This window comes from Kryptolebias marmoratus, linkage group LG11 (assembly GCF_001649575.2).
Source record: "Kryptolebias marmoratus isolate JLee-2015 linkage group LG11, ASM164957v2, whole genome shotgun sequence".
NCBI classification, from domain to species: Eukaryota; Metazoa; Chordata; class Actinopteri; order Cyprinodontiformes; family Rivulidae; genus Kryptolebias; species Kryptolebias marmoratus.
Genome location: NC_051440.1, coordinates 23,187,802 through 23,206,530, shown reverse-complemented (window position 1 = coordinate 23,206,530; position 18,729 = coordinate 23,187,802). Strand labels below are relative to the sequence as shown.

At 43.9% G+C, this 18,729-nt stretch overlaps 3 protein-coding genes across 8 annotated transcripts in view; 1 reads left to right on the top strand and 2 right to left on the bottom strand.

The window, feature by feature from the left end:
• The window catches only part of mob2a (MOB kinase activator 2a), a 54,460-nt gene extending 39,811 nt beyond the window's left edge, over positions 1–14,649 (top strand). For 3 of the 4 annotated variants that reach the window (XM_017418972.3, XM_025006523.2, XM_017418971.3), the window contains exons 2-5: positions 8,574–8,734; positions 9,840–9,933; positions 12,199–12,323; positions 12,836–14,649. In XM_017418972.3, coding sequence (XP_017274461.1) covers positions 8,574–8,734; positions 9,840–9,933; positions 12,199–12,323; positions 12,836–13,152 — 697 coding nt within the window. In that variant the 3' untranslated portion in view covers positions 13,153–14,649. Of the gene's footprint in view, positions 1–2,479; positions 2,727–8,573; positions 8,735–9,839; positions 9,934–12,198; positions 12,324–12,835 lie in introns of those variants that run through there. The other variant, XM_017418970.3, reaches the window with a different exon arrangement.
• Positions 14,650–14,793: 144 nt separating this feature from the next.
• On the bottom strand, positions 14,794–17,326 carry kcnj11 (potassium inwardly rectifying channel subfamily J member 11). The gene has a single exon (XM_017418969.3). The coding sequence runs from the start codon at positions 16,852–16,854 to the stop codon at positions 15,697–15,699; it is 1,158 nt and encodes a 385-aa protein (XP_017274458.1). The 5' UTR covers positions 16,855–17,326; the 3' UTR covers positions 14,794–15,696.
• A 906-nt stretch (positions 17,327–18,232) lies between these two features.
• The window catches only part of abcc8 (ATP-binding cassette, sub-family C (CFTR/MRP), member 8), an 82,743-nt gene continuing 82,246 nt past the window's right edge, over positions 18,233–18,729 (bottom strand). For 2 of the 3 annotated variants that reach the window (XM_025006522.2, XM_017418967.3), the window contains one exon: positions 18,400–18,537. In XM_025006522.2, the coding sequence (XP_024862290.1) occupies positions 18,400–18,537 (138 nt within the window). Of the gene's footprint in view, positions 18,538–18,729 lie in introns of all 3 variants that reach the window. The other variant, XM_017418966.3, reaches the window with a different exon arrangement.

Here is an 18,729-nt window from a genome sequence, read left to right as displayed (position 1 = left end):
TGTCTTTGCTTCCTCTTTGCTCAGGTTCTTTTTTTTTTTTCTTATTCTTCTTTATGGCCCTGACCAAAACGGTTGGTGCTATAATTAGCAACATGGAAAAAGTCAGCGCTCTCAGTCTTTGGTACGGCAGCAAGAACCACGGTGTGGTTCTCCTGGAACAGCCATCTCCACCCGTCAGACTCCAGTTCAGAGTATGGAAGACTAAAGTACAAAGAAGAATAAAGTGTAAAAATGAAAAGTAAGACTGTAAATCACTTTTTATTGTGGAAAACCATATAAAAAATAATATTTTATTCATGTATCTCTGCATTCCATTACTGTTTCCCAAACTTATTTTGTTCTTTTTACATCCTTGTCATTATTACAGTTTACTTATGCAAATAAGAGAGGCTGTCTTTCAGAGTGTCATCAAAAGGATTTAAAACATACCGACAGAAACCGCACTAGTTGCTAGCAGTGTTAGCAATTAATGAAGTAGCTTAGTAAATTTTATGTCAGGGCTTCTTTTTCTGATGATCTGACAAAACTAGCCACCTGGAAAAATTAACTGCTTCCTTTCGGTCTCCAGCTCCGAACTTAAGCACACTTTGTGCCATTATCACCTTAACTGCCCGGCAAATGCCACACACCACTTTCTTCCTGGAAAGCCTCGAATATGGACAGGAATTTAAATGCGCTCACAGGAACATACAAATAAAAAAAGGAAAAAAATTTCAGTTTGAGGAAATAAAGAGGGGGATAATGTTAATACATTTATTGAGGACTTTGTATATTTTTACAGTAATATAAGTGTGTACACTTTGTGCAACATCAGAAAACACAGTCAGGCGTGCCGGATTGGGCCCTCATTCTGTTGATATCTTCCAGATTATCTCTTTGAATCACAAATGGTTCTGTAAATACAAAGAAGCTTTGCCTCACAGGGACCATGCTCCTTCAGTGAACCCACACCTCCTTGTACACAAACTGAACCCTTGTAAGCACACACAGTGTGTAGTCTTCATACAAAATCATCACTATCTTCATCTCATGTAACTACTTCCCCTAAGCGTCATACAAGAATGCCCAAATTGCCCTGCAGATTGCACAGATTAGTGTGTTTCCGTGCGGTTTCAGACTGGTGGTCCTGTATATCCTGCATCTGCAGCCACAACATTGGCCCTACCAGACAATGATTGCAAGACGCGACAAAAACCAAGTAGGAAGGGGAGTGGGAATGTGTGAACCGAGCAGCAGAATGGAGAATAGGCGGGTTGTCTGTTGTGAGACAATAATTAGAGGGAAAGAACGGCAGGGGAATGATAGTTTGACGACAGTAGATGCAATCTTCTCATGAGTGGAAGTCCATTTTTATCACCTTTTGTTCATTTAGTGCTCAAGTCTTGTTGGCTCTCTTCTTTTGCTGGCAGTTTAATTAGAATGTATATCTTTCTGGTGCGTCAAATAAAATAAGAACTTCTAAGTTATTGCTCTAAACAATTCCCTGAAACAAACCCTTGCCCTGCAGGAATACAAAGGAACCTCAACATGTACGTACACATCAGCCTCTAGCTCCTGAACAGCCTTTGTTTGATTCCCCCGCTGGTTCCTCAGCTTTGGCAGACACGTTTGAACACGCTCAACCGTTCTCATAACTGGACTTCAGGTACGTTTCAACATCAAAAGGAGGAATGTCGACTCGCAGTATGTACACAACAATGGTGTTAGATCTCATACTGTCGACGACAATTCAATCTTTGCGATGGCATTCATACCCTGTCACACTCAGAGAATGTGTTGGGAACAATTCTCAGCTGTAGCCACATCAATCTTTAGCTCAATATCCATAGAATTGAAGGAGTTATCGCTATTTTCGTGTTAGCTAATATTGATTAGCTGTGGTGGCCATTTTGAATTGGATTAACTCCAAAACTTGACCAGTTATTGATGTACAACCAACGATTATTTCCTGAAAGTTTCATTAAAATTGGTGCAGCGGTTCATGAGATATTCAGCTAACAGAGGAGTTTTGGAGACGGATCAGTCTGTTAGCAATCAAAGTGTGTGTTGGGGATGACTCTCAGCTTACTACTACACCAAATTATAGCTCAGTAACTGTCAAATTGTTTGTGTTTGCCAAGGTCGGCCATCTTAAATGGGGTTGACACCAAAAGTTAATCAGGTATAATCGTTCCCTGATTGTTTGACTTTTTACAAATGCTGTGTAATGTTTCTTAAATATATTACAAAAGCCATGTAAAACGTATCCACACTTCTTTTATTACTTAAATTTAGCCGACAGTTCTAATCCGACCACCACCTGTTGCTACACGGTCACGTCTTCTCAGAAAACGAACCAACCACGTCCGTATGGGCAGACGGTGACGTCACGCCGAGAGCCCGCCCACGCGGCCCATTCTCGCGCTGTGATTGGACGGCGCCAGCTGAGGGGGGAGGGGCTTCCTGTAAAAGTTTTCCTCGCAAAGTTTTTCCTGCTCTCCCTGCAGTGAATCAGAAGTGAAATCATCTTCGGCGGCGTGGTGTTTGTTTTTTTTGTCGCACAAGATTAAAGCGCGAACAAGCTGAATCAGAGACGTTCTGGCATATTTTTTTTTTCTCATGTTTTAAGCTATGGTCAGAGAATATTCTTTCTTTTCAAGAGATAAGAAGAATATGCACCCACAGAAAAACCCTAAAGGCGCATTAAGTTGCAAAATGGTGCTCCAGGCAGTCGGAAAAGTACTAAGGTAAAGCATTTTTCTTCCTCTTAAACGGGTCTACTAACAACCTACATGTGAACAGATTTAAATGCAAGACGTTTTATTAGTTTTTATCTCTGCGGAGTGTTTTGTTTTTACCCAGTTTTGTTTTCCTTGAGCCACACTGCTTTCTTTCCTTGTTAGATTTGAAGCAGAGTTGTTTTTTAATGCTCCGTCCTCTCGCTAAGATCCACCCGAAGTGAGTCGTGTTTTTCTTTTTAAAAACGCAAAGTAATAGTCTTCCTCTCCTGCTGTAATTACATATGTATGGAGACTGTGGTTCCGGTGAGGGGGGGGCTCATTCCTTTTCCTAACAAGACCCAACAAGACCGACAGAAACGCGACACTGTCTCCTTATGTAGTCTTATTAATCATTTAGGTCGTCTTTAACATTTTAACAACAAGCTACCTGGAAACAAAAAGGAAAAGTTTAGCCTAATTCAGTTTGGAGTAAAAAAAAATAAAAAGATTATCTAAACTAGAGCTAGATGGAGCCAACATATCTTAATTCCTTATTGTGTCATAGAGCTGATCTCTGTAAATAAAAACATAAATTTTATGTGCTAAATACTTTTGCTCCCATCTGATCTAAAGAGCATGACCCAAATGAACCAAAGAAATGCACATCTGTGGATTGATTCACTCTGATGTGTTCCTTCAGGGGGGGTTCTTGTAAAAGCTGTGATGGAGTTTCTTCTTACCTTTCAAGTCAGAGGACAGGTGTGTTTTTCAAGCAGCGGCCCCAAAGGGCACATGTCTTAAAACCTGCTGCTTTTTTTTTTTTTTTGGTGATGAGAATATTCTTCTTTGGATCTGTGAACAGTATGTGCGAGCAGACAATGGTGAGCAGAACTGAAAGTGTTATTGTATTTTGTCATGTCTGTTGCAAAACCAGTAACGGGTAGAGACAAGTTTTGACACTCCTTTTTTATCGGGAAGGTTGAACCCACTATTAGGAAACCACCTAATCACAGAGGGTGCCTGAGAGGGACGAAAGGAGGTTTTAACAAATTTGGATGGAAAGAATGACTGGAAACTACTTAATCCGAGTTAACGAGGATAAATAGTTGGGGGTTCATGAGAAGGGAGGGAAGCAGGTCCTGTTTGTAGTGCTGCTTTTAACCTGCTTCCTCCTCCACTGAGTACTTGAATGTCTTTGGCTTGGAGGCAGGTATGAACACAAGACCATCCTTTTCAGGGTGATTCTGTACCTTCGTCTAACCTTAGCTGCACATTTTGCTTCTCAGTTTCACTTCTTATGAGGTCAGATCAGTATCAGAGGTAAATATTCTTGCTGTAAACCTAAATTTGCCGCATTCCTAAACAACAGCTTGTTCTGTTGTGTCCCAGACCCCCATCCTTGCATGCATGTGTGTTGTAATGTTGATGAAGCTCCATTATGAAGCTGCCCAGGGGGTCTTTACGCACGATAGTAGCCCTCAGAGCCAGTAAATGGGATTTGGCCCAAGATTGCAAGTTGAAGATGAGGTAGCCAGAACAGTGCTGTAAAAGGTTTGTGGTTGAATTGCCAATTTTGTGTGTGCGTGTGCATTTTTTAGGTTTACACCTTGGCTATGATTTTCATGTACGGTTCAGTTTTTGCCCCCAGTGATGCTGCTGATTATTGATGGCAGCTGTTTTCTTTTTTCTGTTTTGTAATTTTCCTGGTTTTAAATGATTATTCAAAAAACCATACAAGTCACAGAGAAGTGACGCCGTAGAGTTGAGCAACACAAGGCCGAATGTTTATGTTGTCCTCAGCTGTCCCTTTTTAGCCCCTATGATGGCTGCTGTGGGTTTGCTTTGGTCGCCTCAGACTGCCTGCATTTCCTCTGTTTGTGGTTTTTAGGGGAAGAAAACGTTTGGGTTTTGATCCTTAAATAGACCAGCAGGCTCGGGAACGACATAATCTCCTGAAACTGCTTTTTACAAAATGATCAGGTTTATTCAATCGGTTCTGCTGTTGTCCTCAGATTCAATCATGGCTCTTTTTTAGCTTTTAATACTGTGTATCACAGAATTAATTTGCAGGCTTGGAAACTTTCTAACATTTGAATGATTCTTCCACTGTGCTATTAAGTGTTGGTTTGAAAGTCACTGCAATCAGGGGTGTTTAATTTCTCGTTTTTAAATATACATATATATTTTATCACCCCTAAATTGTTTTCTCTACCTACAACAGCTGTCGTAGAGAAGATGGTCGTTGTCTTTATTAGTTTTGCTTTCGCTGTTTACCCTATGCAGATCACAACAACTGCATCCATATGCCAGTTGTACTCCTCTTTGCAATTTAGGCAACAGTTGTGAAATAGCTGCTTGGCAGAAGCCACGGGCTGCAGGGTAAAGTCATTACATGTGGGTTATTAAACAGGTGTCATGTTTTTTGTGTTAAAATCACAGCAGGAACCCATAAAAACACAATAATATAAATGCAGGAATGCCGGTGAGAATGACTCCCCATGATTTGGAGCGGAGGTGATGGTAAACTATGGAAAAAGTCGGCATGGTGTGAACGTTTCCCTCCTGAACTGCATGTTTGTGCATGACGGGAGGAAAGAGGGAATTGTTTAGTAGCAAATTGTAGTACTTTGGAGAACACACTTAAGCTAATTCTTCAGCAGAACTTTGCAACATGGGTCCCCTGCAGTTCCAGGATTAATTGGAACCAGTTTCTGGAAATGAGACTGGATTGAGTTTCCTGCTGCCCTTCAGACAAAGCTCATTTTATAACCAAGTGCACTTATTTGGCACACAAGTCGACTAATATTTCCACCAGTCTGAGGCTAAGTGGTTGTATGTTTGAACAGTTCTGGTGGATGCACACATGCTTGCACAAACAGCCTCTCAAACCAGACAGAACCTGCTTCTTCTGGGTTGTTCTCGCGGTCTCTGGTGGGATCAGGGTTGTGACGCAGCTGTCGGGACCAGCTGGGTCGGCCATGAAAAGTGAAAGTGGGCTACAGCCAGTGTCTTTGTGTGTCTGGAAGTCACAGGTGTGTATGTGTGTGTGTGTGTGTGTGTGTCACAGTGTGTTTATTGTGTGTACAAGAGAAAAGGTAGTAAATGAAGATGGTTCAGTGGTTGGGGGAGGTGGTGGTACCGCTAACAGTGAGAGGGTAGAAGTATTAAACACAAAGAGTTGAACAGCTGTCCAGTCAGTCACTCTGCTCTGACCTCCCCGTCACCCAGCAGTTCAAACCTCATTTCTTTTTTAGTTTTGATCACAGATAAGCACTATTAGTTCACTCCTTGTGCGTATCGTTCTTCACTTAAACTCTTATGTGCCAGTTTTGACATTTAGTTGTCATAGACTCGTCCCAGGTGGTTCTAGACGTGCTGTGGTTCTCCCTTCAGTCTGGAAACATGTGCCTGGCCTCAGATTTCCTCACTTTCTGCCTTCTGGCCTGCCCTGATCTGTTCCTTGTTCTGTGAGGAGAAAGGGGACTCCGCTGCCTTTTATGGTAAAGGTTTTCCACGAAGCAGCTGAACCAGGACCAGACAAACCTGTAGATGTGTGTCAGAGAAAATGACTTATGTTCACACGTGTAAGTAAGTGTTTGCATACAGGAAGTTTGCTTCACCCGAAGATAAACTAAAAGCTCCAGACTTTCACCTCTTTGTATCATGCAGGCGCTCACTGGAAGTGGAGGAGGCGTTTGTACGGAAAGTTATGAAAGTGCAGAAAGAGAGGGGCAGGAAGTGGCTCAGTGAAACAGAATGTTTTCAAAAGGATCCTTTCATAAGCGTCGGTCAGTTTTTCCAAGAGGCTTAGCAAAGCCTTAAAGTTGTGTGAACTGACAGTATCTGTAGATGGCAGCTCTGTCCTTGGGTAAAGCGTTTTCACATGATGGAACATGTAGCTCACAGGGCAGAACCACAGCAGCCACATGAATCTGTCTGCACACTCAGGAGCAGGCAGATTTGTACAAGGAGACAGAGATAAGGACAGTTATCATAAAACAAGCACTCCAAAGAATGTCAAAAGGACCCTAAAACCTAGTTTCTATGCAGAATAGTAGCAGAAAGAGGGAGTAAAGATGGGCCTCTAATGCCTGAGACTTTTTTTTTCCTCTGAACAATGAGATGTTTAAACAGGTGAGCCAGCAGCCACAAATAAAAAAAAAAAACAGGGAAGGGAAGCCTACAACTCAAGATGTTAAAAAAATAGAAGAGCAACGGAGAAAAGAGGTGAAACGGAAAGTGGACCGTCATTAATAATTAGCCAGCAGTGTTATCTTTGTCCTTGGGTTCGAAATGAAGCTAGGGTGCGTTCAGCTGCAGTCTGATTGGAAGAGCACAAGAGCTTGAGAAATCATTACACAATAAATGAGAATCTGAATGATGTTTTGAAGGTTTGCGATTGTGCAAGTATGGGTGGTTTAGTTCATAATGTTCTTGCAGAAATGCAAAAAAACAATGTTCATTCTGGTATTTCATGTGACAGATAAATTAGACGGGCTCTTAAACGTTAACAAAGTAAAAGGCTGCAGGCTCTGTATGTGTCCACATGTTGACATGCCTTCCCTTGTTTGCCGAGGTGAGAAGCACGGCGACGCTTCCTGGAGCAGGGAATTGAAACTGCACAGGGCTTCTGGACACCATTCTCCAGCCAAGAAGCCTCGTGCCTCACAGTCCTGTCATGTTTTGAAAGTGTTTATTAGTTCCCATGGTTATCAGCTGGGCCTGAGTCAATCTAACTCCCCTCTCCATTCCTTTCTCCTCCTGTTTTTTTTCCTCCCTTTTATTTTTCCCACATGTTTCAATGCCTCAGATTTATATTCCAAATGTAACCAAACACTGATATTTTCATACAGAAAACCACCCACCAATAAATTCATTTTTTTTGCTGCACTTGAGTTTTATTTGCAGTCAAGCCTGCAGAATTTGGCTTCTGCTTTAAAACGGTGCACATTATCCCTCACCGTTTGTGCTCTTTGACCAGTCCGTCTCGATCCAGGAGCCATCTGTGATGAGTTTCTCTAAATGGAGCTGGACCTGAGAGAGCAAATCAGAGGGAAAAGATGGGAAATGAAAGCCAAGAGGACATTGTTGTGTTTAAATAGAGGGTGTGGAAACACAAGGATGAGAACCAGAGATGGAGTTGATGACTAGTGAGGCCGGAAATGAGGGTCAACAGAAGCACAATAAATTCAAGGAGCAAAATCTAACTCCCTTGTCCTCAGACAAACCCACACTACAGTAAAGATATTTAGCTGCAAAATCAAGATGTAGGGAGTCCTGGGAGTAGGAATCAGGCCGTTAATCAGCGAGAAAAGGTTTCAGCTGAATGCTAATCAAGCGGGATCAGTTGCATTGGTCTGTATTTGGTGTCCAGCCTGTCAACCTTTGACCAAAGAACTCACTGCTGCCACAGAATCAGACAGAAAACAGGAGGTGGGGGAGGAGAGGTTATGGCACCCTGGAAGTGAAGGAATGGTGTGATATGACATCCCTGCGCTAAAACTAGCAGTGGAAGTACAACGTGGGGTGGACGGGCGTCTGTGTGGGAGCGATTATACCTCTGGGAAGGTCAGCTATCAGCGTTAAAGATCAGACACAGACCAGTCTTTGTGTGGTCCTTTATAAATCTGTGGATCTAAGCTCAGGCTCCTCTGTTTGAAAAAGAAATTGAGTTTTGGGTTTTTCACCTGCTTTAAAAATCTGTAACTTTAAACTTTGAGCCCTCTGTGCCAGTCTGACATTGGGTTATTTTTCACAGCTTTAAATTGTACAAGCAGTTTTAATGTTTGCATCAATCTTCTTTTAAAAAACTGGGTTTTTTTGCCCCATCACTTTGCAGCTTTGTGACCTGTTCTAATTTCTTCTGCCTTGTAGGAAGTCGAAGACGAAGCCAAATGGAAAGAAGCCACCAGCAGAGGAGAAGAAGCTGTACTTGGATCCAGAGTTCACAAAAATCCGTGTGGTGGATTTTGACCTGAAGGAGCTGGTGGTGCTGCCCAGAGAAATAGACCTCAATGAATGGCTAGCCAGCAACAGTGAGTGCCTGAAACTTTGGGTTTTATTAATTCATCTGAACACTTAAGTATTAAAGCTGGAACCCGAGGAGTTCAGCGGCTAAATAGGCTGTTTTATGAAGCAAAAAGAAACCACAGCTGTAATTGCTGAACCTGTAAGAGTAATTTAACCCTGTCATTTTCAAAATGAGAAGTGGGTAATTTTTTATTCAAATTGAACTATTCCTTTAGGCTGAACATGTGCTCCAGCTTTAAGGCTTTTCCACACAGACTTGGAATTGTTTTTAAAACTCTGCATGCACTTGTCATCTGAAGATAAGGCGTTCCAGCAGTGTAAGCAATCCAAACCCTTAACGTCCAGGCCTGGCAGAGCCCTGAGACTGGTCCTGTAACGCCACACAAGGCTTCTTTTAAACATCTTTGTTTACTGCCACTCGCAGTGTAGCGTTTCATATACACCAAGTTTTTAGGACGGAGGTTACGAGCATCATTTCTCAATTCTTAGGAGGATTGAATAATCCCATGAGGGGTTCCGTTTAGCCATTTTTTTAGATTTCTTTTGGTTACTTGGCTAAAACATCCAGGTGCTTGGAGAAGAAAAAACTGTTAAAGTTAAGGTTTTAATTTTCTTCTGATGAGAAATGGGTATTATTTTGTTGTTGCTTTTAGATGATTGTTATGCAATTCCTTTTGCTGGGAAAATATTTCTTCTGAAAGTTTCTTTTGTAGAGACTTGTAAACTTTACACAAATAAACTGTTTAGTTCATGAAAGAATGTCACCCTGCCAGAAAAAATGAGAACCAACTATTTTAAACAGTTCCAACACTGAATAGCTCAGGCAACACATTGTTGTTCTGTTAGTGCAACACAATATGAAGCTTTTTTTTTCTCACAGTTAAAATATTTCTTTCCGTCTTAAGTGACAAGTTGAAAACTTGCCGCGGTGACCTCTTGTCCTTCCACCTCACTGACTGGGGCACTTAAAGACGTGACAACTATTATTGTTTAGGCAGAGATGATTTACAGCAGTGTGACATGAAAGTATTTGTCCTGATTTAGTCCTCCTCAGCAGAGGTTATGCGACAGATATCAGGTTATGACTTGTGTAACTTATCTCTTTTACAGCAACAACATTCTTCAATCTTATCAACCTGCAGTACAGCACCATTTCAGAGTTCTGCACTGGGGAAACCTGTCAGGCCATGACAGCTTGTAACACGTAAGTCATCTTCCACGCTTGTGATTTACTCCCAGCTCACCAACACAACACAGTCCACCCAGAAATTTGCATGAATGCAATGTAGTGTCAGCATAATCCTTTGGTCCTCATTCTGCATTGACTTAATAATCATCTAACAGCCTTTAGCAGTCCAATATGCAACAAACTGATCCATCAGACTCAAAGGTTTGACTTTTTTAGCTTCAGGTTTTCTTATCATCTCATTCTCAAACACATTATCAAACATTTGGGCTAGTTTCTCAAAATGAAATTCCATTGGTCCAGCCCATGTTTGTGTTTTGGGTGCTTTGTGAAATCTCCTAATATCATCTTACTCAAACCACACACACATACACTTCCTTAAAATAGGAATCTGACAGTGTCCCATTTAACACTGAACACTTGTTCTAGTGGTTAAAGTAAGACTAATTGATCACTAATAACTATTGTGTGTCACAAAACATTGCTGTTGTTTAAGCAAAACATGTTATTGTATTCATGGCATGTTGGCGGTGGGGAGGTGACTAACTGTAAGTATTTATCTAACTAGTTTGCCCTGTCCGGGTGTGGTGCCATCAGTGTTTACGAGCCCCTGGCTGTAAAGAGGCCTTGATTCACCTATGTATTATTCTTTAAGCAGCTCTTAATACAAGTCTGCAAGTGCATGTAGTGTATTAAAGCCAAAAAATAACTATCCTCATGTACACTTTAAAAAAAAACACTATAAATAAAACAAAGTATGACAATGCAGCTAATGACAAATACCAGCATGACAACTCTGCTGTGAGAAAGAAGCCTAACAAGTTGACTTCTGTCAACAGTGGATTTTTCCACCTCTGTCACCTGAAGCTGCTCTTAATGACACACCCCCTGAGAGAAATGGAAGAAACCAACGTGCTTTTGTAAGCACCGGAGCCACCGGGGCGCATTGACATGTTTTTACGGTCTGCTGAGCCGTGGAAGAAAAAAAAAAGAGCTAATGGCCTAATGAAGAAGGAGAGCCGAGTTAAACTGATGTCGAAAATACTTTGTCTCACAAATCCTCTGCAGACGAAACTATTCATATCGCAACGCCGCGCTCCCGTGTATGTCTGAACCTTCTTCCACCGCCTGCTGTGCTGCACACCGCCCTTTCCTGCTGGAGCAGGACCTGGCTCCCCCTCCCCTCTCCACCTCCTCCTCTCTGTGGTGCAAATTGACAGCCGCGTCAGCGCCCCTGCCCACGGGCAGAACCCAGCACTATTTTTGGAAGAAAATGTTTCCATGGGCTTTGAGGGAACAAAACCATTTAGAAGCTATTTAGGCTCGGTTTTAAATGTGTGGGTGGGTACGTGTTCTTAGGATATGTTCTACGTGTTCTTTATCACCCGTCGGAGAAGGAGATCATGTGTTTGTAGCTTTATCAGAATCTCATTAACCAGTGGACAGATTTTAATGAAACTTTCAGAAAATAGTCATTGGCTTTACATCTAGAACTGATGAGACATCTTTGCTTAAAACTTTAAATGGTCATATTTAGATCTTTACGTTCAGTGTGTTAATCGTGTGTGTTATGAAAGAGCTGTGGTCAGTAGGTCACCTCCTCTAGGGTCAGTCATGTGGACACTTGATACTCCTCAGATTTTGTAATACCTCCAAGTCTGAGATCATATTTGGTTGTTTCACTCGTCCCAGTTCACTCTGATTCATTGTGAGTTTGCTAAAAACCGCCCGCTGCTCGTTCGTCCATCCCTCCATCCATCCGTCTTCTGACTGAGCTGCGAGCTTGATGAGCTCAGAGCTGCCAGCCCCCCAGACTGACCTTTAGCTAACCGTTCATCCAAGCAGTTCACTTTATACTCCAGCTATCTGGGTCAGCCCGTGCTGAAGCATCTGAACGGCACCAGGACCGGCCTCGGAGAGTGTCCCTCCGACAGCAGGGAGCTCGGTTCAATCAGGAAATTAAACCTGAAAAATAAAATCGCAAACCTGGTTATTAAATCCGTGAACTGTTTCATTCAGAAAGTTATTTTGGGGTTTTCCTGAATGATGAAACAGAGCAGATGATATTTCACAGGTTAATTATGTCACTAATCAGTTGTTAATCTTCCTGCTTAGTCGATTCTTTACTCCAGGAAACACACTTGTTTTTGTCTGCGCTCCCACAAACATTCTTTTGTATGTTTATTCAGAAATGCACAGTTTTGTAATCAACTCATTTTTAATGTTATGAAACTTCTAAGAGACAAAAATGACTGACTCGTGTCTCTCCCTTTTTTTTCCTAGAATATACTACTGGTATGATGAGAGGGGGAAGAAGACGAAGTGCACTGCTCCTCAGTATGTCGACTTCGTAATGAGTCTTTGTCAGAAACTGGTCACAGATGAGGAAATCTTTCCTACAAAATATGGTGAGTGTAACTCTGCCTGCAGTGCTTGAGACATGTTCTGATGCTGCACTGCCCCCTGCTGGTTCAGGTGGAGGAAAGCGGTTGATCCGATGATGAAACTTGGGGAAGAAATAAGGGAAAAGGACAGATTCAGAGTCAGAGGGAGTTTTGGCCTAAGAGTGTGGCAACATTTTATAGCCTGCAGAAATAGTTTTGCTATCTTGACATGATTTTGAAGAGTAATTTTACTTTTTTAAGCACACGTGATTAAAAAAATAAATCTGAAAAGATAGTTATTTATAAACGTCTGAAAACAAAACTGTAATTTCCAATTGTCTAAGGGAAATTTGAGCCTTTATTTAAGAGTTTATTTTAGATCTATGTTAAAAAAAATTGTTGCTGGGTGGGTTGACAGTTAAAGCAACTTTAGCACAATGATCGTTTTTACCCTTAACCCTTTTTTTCCCTCCCTTGTGATTCTTGGTCATAAACCAGTCTCTCCTGTCTTTTGTTTGTCCTTTTTCTCCCTGCAGGCAAAGAGTTTCCCAACTCGTTCGAGTCCTTGGTAAAGAAGATCTGCCGGTATCTGTTTCACGTGCTGGCTCACCTCTACTGGGCGCACTTTAAGGAGACGGTGGCTCTGGACCTGCAGGGCCACTTGAACATTCTGTATGCACATTTCATCGTTTTCGTAAGAGAATTCAACCTGATCGACCCTAAGGAGACCTGTATCATGGACGACTTGTCCGAAATCCTCTGCAACCCAGCGCCTCCTGCTCCCACCCCGGCTCCCTCCACCCCGGCCTCAGCACCCTCCCCCTCTTCACAAAACCACGTGACGGAGAGATGAGCAGGGGCGGCGGCGGCGAGACCCCGGGGGCGATCGAAGATAAGAGAGGAGAGAAGGAAAAACAGCCTGGGCCCCCCTTCCTTGGTGCAAGCAGGACTTAAGAGACCTTCCCTTATATTTCGCTACAACACCAACCAGCTGGAAGGAAGGTGGGGAAGGGTTTTCCGTGGGGTTGGGGTTGGCAGGGAGGGGTTTGTCACGCCAGCAGGAATTGGCGTGAGCGTTCCTCCCAGGGACAAATCCCTCTCATCTTCTCTGCAATTTAAACTAGGAACAAAAAAGTATGTGTATAATTTTTTTTTTTGGTTTTATTTTCCTCCTTTTTGTTTTTGTTGGAAGTTTTATTCTGTTTATTTTATTTTTCGTTGTTTGAGGGGGTGCAGTGTGTCTGTCCACCTTCATCTACCTAACATACAGCACAGGAAAAAAAAAGGGGGGGGGGGCTCTGCTTTGCTTCGACCTGCTATTGTACAGTGTTGTTGATGTGTGGAGAAGAGGCATCTCTGCTCGCCTGCAGCCTTGTCCTCCTCTCCTCCAGCAGCGGGAGGCCGCCTGCGGGCGCCTGGCTGCGACGCTGGCCAGTAGGGAGCCGCGTTACCGCCTGACTGGGCAACACTAGCCAATCACTGTTTGGGTTCTTTATGTGGGGGGGGGTGATTAAAGCGCTTCCTACTCAGGACCTGAGAGAATAAGTCACTGCTGCCAGAGAGGAGTTCCTCTCATTTTCATTCTGTCCCTTGTTCACCAGACTGACAAATGTTGATCGTGTTTAACCGCACTATACTCACATAATCACCTAAAAGGAACAAGTCCCACAGCCTACCTGTAGAGGGCAGCAAACACGTGGTGGATGCAACAGAAACAGGGAGACAAAGGAAAACTTAAAGATTGTATGCTAGATATTTAATCTTATCAGAGAATGGATACTTTGAGACAGACTGGTGCCCATTTAAGGTGAATCACAGCTGTGTGCTTATGTTAAGCACAGCAGCAGCCCCTTAAACCACCACCACCTCCCAACCCAGCAGCACAGAAGGACAAAGACATGAGGTCATGTCTGCAGGCCCAGAGAGACTTAGATAGAGACAGATAAGAGGGGTGGGGAACCGGTGCTCTGCTGCTCTGCTGTAGAACAGTCACCTGTACTTCCTATTCAAAACTAAAAACATAGGTTTTATTTTTTACCAGCTCCTTTCATTTTTTTTAAGTTTATCAGAGGAAAGTTAGTTTGGAAATGAGAATATTGTCACATGTATAGAAAATGCACAGTCTGCTTGGACTTTACTGTACAAAGAATCACAAGCGGGTTCTGTCAGATATAGCCTCTGTTTAGAGGAGGATTGGATTTATAATTCTCCTTTTTTATTTATTTCAACTTCTTTTGCAGGGTTCCTCAGTTCTGGCTCATTTTTATGTATTTTAATTAATAACTAAGTTAAAAGCAATTTAATATTTTAAGCTCTGCGGATTATAATCTAATAAAAGAGAGAAATGCCACCTGGTCTCTGAGTTTCATTACAGTCACAACTCATGCTTGTCTTCTGTGTGCTGCCCTGAAAACTAAACATTTACAAAGAACTTAAGTACCTCATAACGAGGAACTTTCAGCCCATCTAAACAGCTGCATGAAGGGAATATTTATGTGGCTTATTGCAGTTTTATTACCGTCACAGAAAATAATGATGGAAATTTGTACAGACATGCATACATTCACAAGGTGATGTGCTTAGTTCCATTTTATCTGTTATTAGCCATTTAAAAAAGTCAAATCATCAATATGACCGCTCTGACTGTAACATCTCATGAGATTGGCATATTGTTATTAAGGTTTAACCAAAACGGTTACAACTCGTCTCCTGTCATCACATTATTAAAAAAAAATCTTTATTGTAGAGGTTTATAATATTTTAGTTAAATTAGCTGATTTATTTAGCATTAATTTATAAGGAAAGTGTATAACTTTGTACTGTGAATTTTGTGGCGCTGTAATAAGTAACTAAAGCCATGAGAACGTTTCATTTGGGGGGTGCTGAATGTGTGTGCGTGTGTGTGTGTGCTGCTTTATACAGTATATCAGATTTACAAAACTCCATATCAAAATATTACTGGAATTTAAACATGAAGCAATAATAAAAACCTTTTATTTTCTATTATTTTTAAATAATGTAATTATTTTCCTCTGGTATCTACCAGGGGGCGCTGAAGCACTTTCAGCACCCCCACTTCCCACAGCCTTGCAAGCAGCAGAAAATGCAAATCCAAATAAAAATGTTAATCCTCAAACCTTAAGGACTGCCTCTCCGGGTTCCAACTGAATGCAAACATTTTCTTTATTAGTTTCAAATCCATGCAGTCAGGCATTATTCTAGACTTTTCACTCTGGATACCAGGGCTCTTCTGTTCCCCATCAGCCTGACTCTCAGGTAAAACATGCTGATGTTTGGACAGTTCACTTATTGTTTACGTCAAACATGTAAATAAATATGACTGAGTTCTTTATTAACCCTAAATCTGAAGCAGTCCCATGCTGAACCGGGCGCCAGATCACTGGTTCTTCCTGGTTTTGCGCGTCACCGCGGGTGCGCGCCGCCTTCTCACAGTCGCCCGGAAGGTGGCGCCCTCGTGCAGCCTGAAGCGCGGGATCCCACCTGTCTCCTCCAGCTGCTTGGCGCTGCAGGACGGAGTCGGGACCCTCACGGTGTTGCCGAACTTGGAGTAGTCCACTGCGTACATCCCGTCCTCCTCGGAGACCGTGGGCACGAAGCGCTGCCCCCACAGGATCTCCTCCGACACGTAGGAAGTCCTGGCCTGGGTGGTGATGCCGGTGGTCTCCACCACCCCCTCCAGCACCACAATGATCTCGAGGTCCTGCTGCTGCAGGTCGGAGGGCGACAGCTCGTACAGGGGGCTGCTCTTGTCAATCACGTGGGAGATGATGAGGGGGGACACCAGGAAGATCCCGTTGGTGCCCACCGGGTTATCCATGTGGATGTCGATCTGGTCCAGCGGCACCACCTCCCCCTCCTCGGTGGAGGTTCTCCTGACCACCTGCATCCGCACGGTGGCGCTGATGATCATGCTCTTCCTCAGGTCCCCGATGCGGATCATGAAGCACAGCCTGCTGTTGCGGAGGGAGACGACCGCGTGCTTGCTGAAAATGAGCGTCTCCGCGCGCCTGTTGGCCTGCGCTGTTTTCATGAAGATGCAGCCGAGCATGATGGCGTTGATGACCAGCCCCACGATGTTCTGCACTATGAGGATGATGATGGCCGAGACGCACTCCTCCGTGACCATCCGACCCCCGAAGCCGATGGTCACCTGGACCTCGATGGAGAAGAGGAAGGCGGAGGAGAAGGAGTGGATGTCCGTGACGCACGGGACAAAGCCGTCTCCTTTCTGGTCCAGGTCGCCGTGCGCAAAAGCAACGAGCCACCAGATCATCCCGAAGAGCAGCCAGCTGCACAGAAAGGACATGGTGAAAATGATGAGCGTGTGGATCCATTTTAGATCCACCAGAGTGGTGAACACGTCCTGCAGGAACCGGCCCTGCTCCCGGATGTTAGTGTGCGCTACGTTGCAGGTGCCGTTCTTCCCGACGAACCGAGCCTTCCCCTGTTTCGCCTTAAACTTGGGCTGCAGGACATCCTCGGCCAAACGCGTGAGCAGGTAATCCTCGGGGATGAGTCCTTTCCGGGACAACATCGCGCTCCCATGCTACGTGCCCTCACAGCCCGTCTGAGTCCGGTTCGGAGCTGGACCCGGAGCCTCCTCTTTCCACTCGGCCCTCGCCGGTGTCAGCTGAGGGAGAGAGTCTTGATGTCATCCGTTTTTCTGGAGGTATGCGCGCGCGCCTCACATTGCTTCAGGATCAGGCGCTCCAGGACTGCTGCGGGGTCCCGTGAGGGGGTTCTTCCTCCCGTTCAGCCCCACAGCTGCCGCCGTCACTCACAGCAGCGGCCGCCCGCGCCGCGCCGCGCCGCCCGGTGCCACAGTGGATCCACCCCAGGGGCGCGCAGGGGCGCACCCGTCGATCGAGGCCTTTAAGGATTGTAAGTGATCGGTGCACGAGCGCAACGGGCCTCTGAGCGGTGTTTTCTCACATTCGGTTGAGCGGGGAGGCTCGCGTGTCGCAGTCGGTTCTGTGGTGACCCCGCCGCTTCACTACAGCGCGGTAACGTGAGGCGGAGAGGCAGTCCCTCCCCCACCGCCCGCTCCACACCGCTCCGCGCCGCGCTCCCGGTGGATTTTACAGCCGTTTGAACACACAGATCGCGCTCTTACGCACCTAAGAAGACGCCTAATTGCGCCGCACCTGTCTGCCTGTACGCGCTGGAAACAGACGCGTCGCCGCGGTCTCAGGGATATCGCTTTTCACTCTCCGTTTACTCCATTTTCCTGCTGGCTCAGAGGCGCAGCAACAAAACTCTCACCGTCTCCCACGGCGAGGCGAGGCGCGAATGAAGCAGCAGCTCTGCGTAAAAGAAGGCAAATGAGAACGCAAGAAATGCCTTTTCAGCATCTCAAAAAGAGCTCATCCTCTGAATATATGATGGATTATATATAGAACACTGTGCTGTCAGTCAAATCCAGGCTATTTTCTGTAAACCTCAGGAGCTAAATGAAAAGAGTCCAACCACAGAAAACAGATTTAGATCTGTATTAACATCCAGTTAAATAAAATTTTAAAAAAACTTGGATTGACCTGTTTCTTCTAAAGCAGGGGTCTGTCACCTTTCAAGTCAAAAGAGCAACTTCTGCTCCTTTTTTCCCACTAAATAAAATGTCCAGAGCATGTACTCGAAGCTTAAACTGAAGATAGCACAACTCATTATATAATTACCACATATTAATAAACTATAGTTTGTGACATTGATATTGTGTAATGGACTGAAAAAGACCATCAAAAATAAACTCTTGTTGTGGCCCCTGAGCCTCAGTTTGCAGACCGCTGCTCTAAATGGACAACTTTTCTGTTAACTTCAGCTCACCTTCAGGTTTTAAAGTCTCATAATGAGAAAAAAAAACATCTCACTTCAGTAATAATTCCAAGTCTTTCTCTTCAAATATCCAAAGCACACCATAATGATAATTTATGTTTTATTAACAAAGAATTAATATTTGTATGTACAAATATAATACAACATGATTTAAAAAATAAAAAAGGGGGAATATACATGTATTCCATGGGACAATTGCACTTTGAATGTCTTCCTTTGATGCTCTCGAGCTCTCCTCTTCTTGTGCTTCTTACTTGTCTGCTCGCACGAAGGAGGCGAAGATGCTGTCCTCCCTGTCCAGCAAGGCCTGGGGGGTGTCGTACTCCAGGATGATCCCCCGCTTCATCACAATCACCAGGTCGGCGTTCAGGATGGTGTGGACGCGATGCTGTGGGGTGGAGGGGAGGAAGAAACCCGTCACTGCACCGAGCAGCTCTTTGTAAACAGACTGGGTAATATGAGTTTCTGTAACTCAGTGAGTTTGAGAAGGAAAAATCAAACACTGAGGTGGTTGCATCTTATGTTAAAATACAACCCCATAAACTGATTTTTACTATTTTTTTTTTTTTTTGGGGGGGGG

What these genes read in the sequence shown, in the direction of transcription:
- kcnj11 (XM_017418969.3), bottom strand. Translation starts at nt 16,854, where the DNA reads ATGTTGTCCCGGAAAGGACTCATCCCCGAGGATTACCTGCTCACGCGT.